This window comes from Lottia gigantea, assembly GCF_000327385.1.
Source record: "Lottia gigantea unplaced genomic scaffold LOTGIsca_154, whole genome shotgun sequence".
In the NCBI taxonomy this organism is placed as follows: domain Eukaryota; kingdom Metazoa; phylum Mollusca; class Gastropoda; family Lottiidae; genus Lottia; species Lottia gigantea.
The window spans coordinates 69,237-70,151 of NW_008707862.1; the positions used below are offsets into that span (position 1 = coordinate 69,237).

Sequence of the window (915 nt, forward strand, 5' to 3'; positions counted from 1 at the left end):
ACTATTATAGTTTCTCTGGTTATTATTGATGACAATATTGTGATATTTTTAGGACAGTAAACCAGGATACAGTACCCCATCTCAACATTCTGATCAACTATATGATTATAATCAGTTCTATAATACACAAAACACAGGTAAGTTTACTCTCACAATGTAAACAGCGTGTACCCTTTCAACTCAAGCAAGCCACTCCACCGACCGCATTATTTTGGATATTTAACTAACATATGATGTGTTTGAACTGTACAACTAACATAATGATCTGTTTGAACTGTATAAGTAACATAATGATCTGTTTGAACTGTATAAGTAACATAATGATCTGTTTGAACTGTATAAGTAACATAATGATCTGTTTGAACTGTATAAGTAACATAATGATCTGTTTGAACTGTACAACTAACATAATGATCTGTTTGAACTGTACAACTAACATATGATATGTTTGAACTGTACAACTAACATATGATCTGTTTGAACTGTACAACTAACATATGATCTGTTTGAACTGTACAACTAACATATGATCTGTTTGAACTGTATAACTAACATATGATCTGTTTGAACTGTACAACTAACATAATGATCTGTTTGAACTGTATAAGTAACATATGATCTGTTTGAACTGTATAACTAACATATGATCTGTTTGAACTGTACAACTAACATAATGATCTGTTTGAACTGTATAAGTAACATATGATCTGTTTGAACTGTACAACTAACATAATGATCTGTTTGAACTGTACAACTAACATATGATATGTTTGAACTGTACAACTAACATATGATCTGTTTGAACTGTATAACTAACATATGATCTGTTTGAACTGTACAACTAACATAATGATCTGTTTGAACTGTATAAGTAACATATGATCTGTTGAACTGTATAACTAACATATGATATGT

At 29.9% G+C, this 915-nt stretch overlaps 1 protein-coding gene across 1 annotated transcript; it reads left to right on the top strand.

Annotated features, from left to right (window-relative positions):
* Positions 1 to 230: 230 nt before the first annotated feature.
* Positions 231 to 443, top strand: LOTGIDRAFT_141000 (hypothetical protein; the record flags this gene model as incomplete). Its single annotated transcript, XM_009050743.1, has 1 exon — positions 231 to 443. The coding sequence occupies one exon, from the start codon at positions 231 to 233 to the stop codon at positions 441 to 443; it is 213 nt and encodes a 70-aa protein (XP_009048991.1).
* Between the last annotated feature and the right edge of the window lie 472 nt (positions 444 to 915).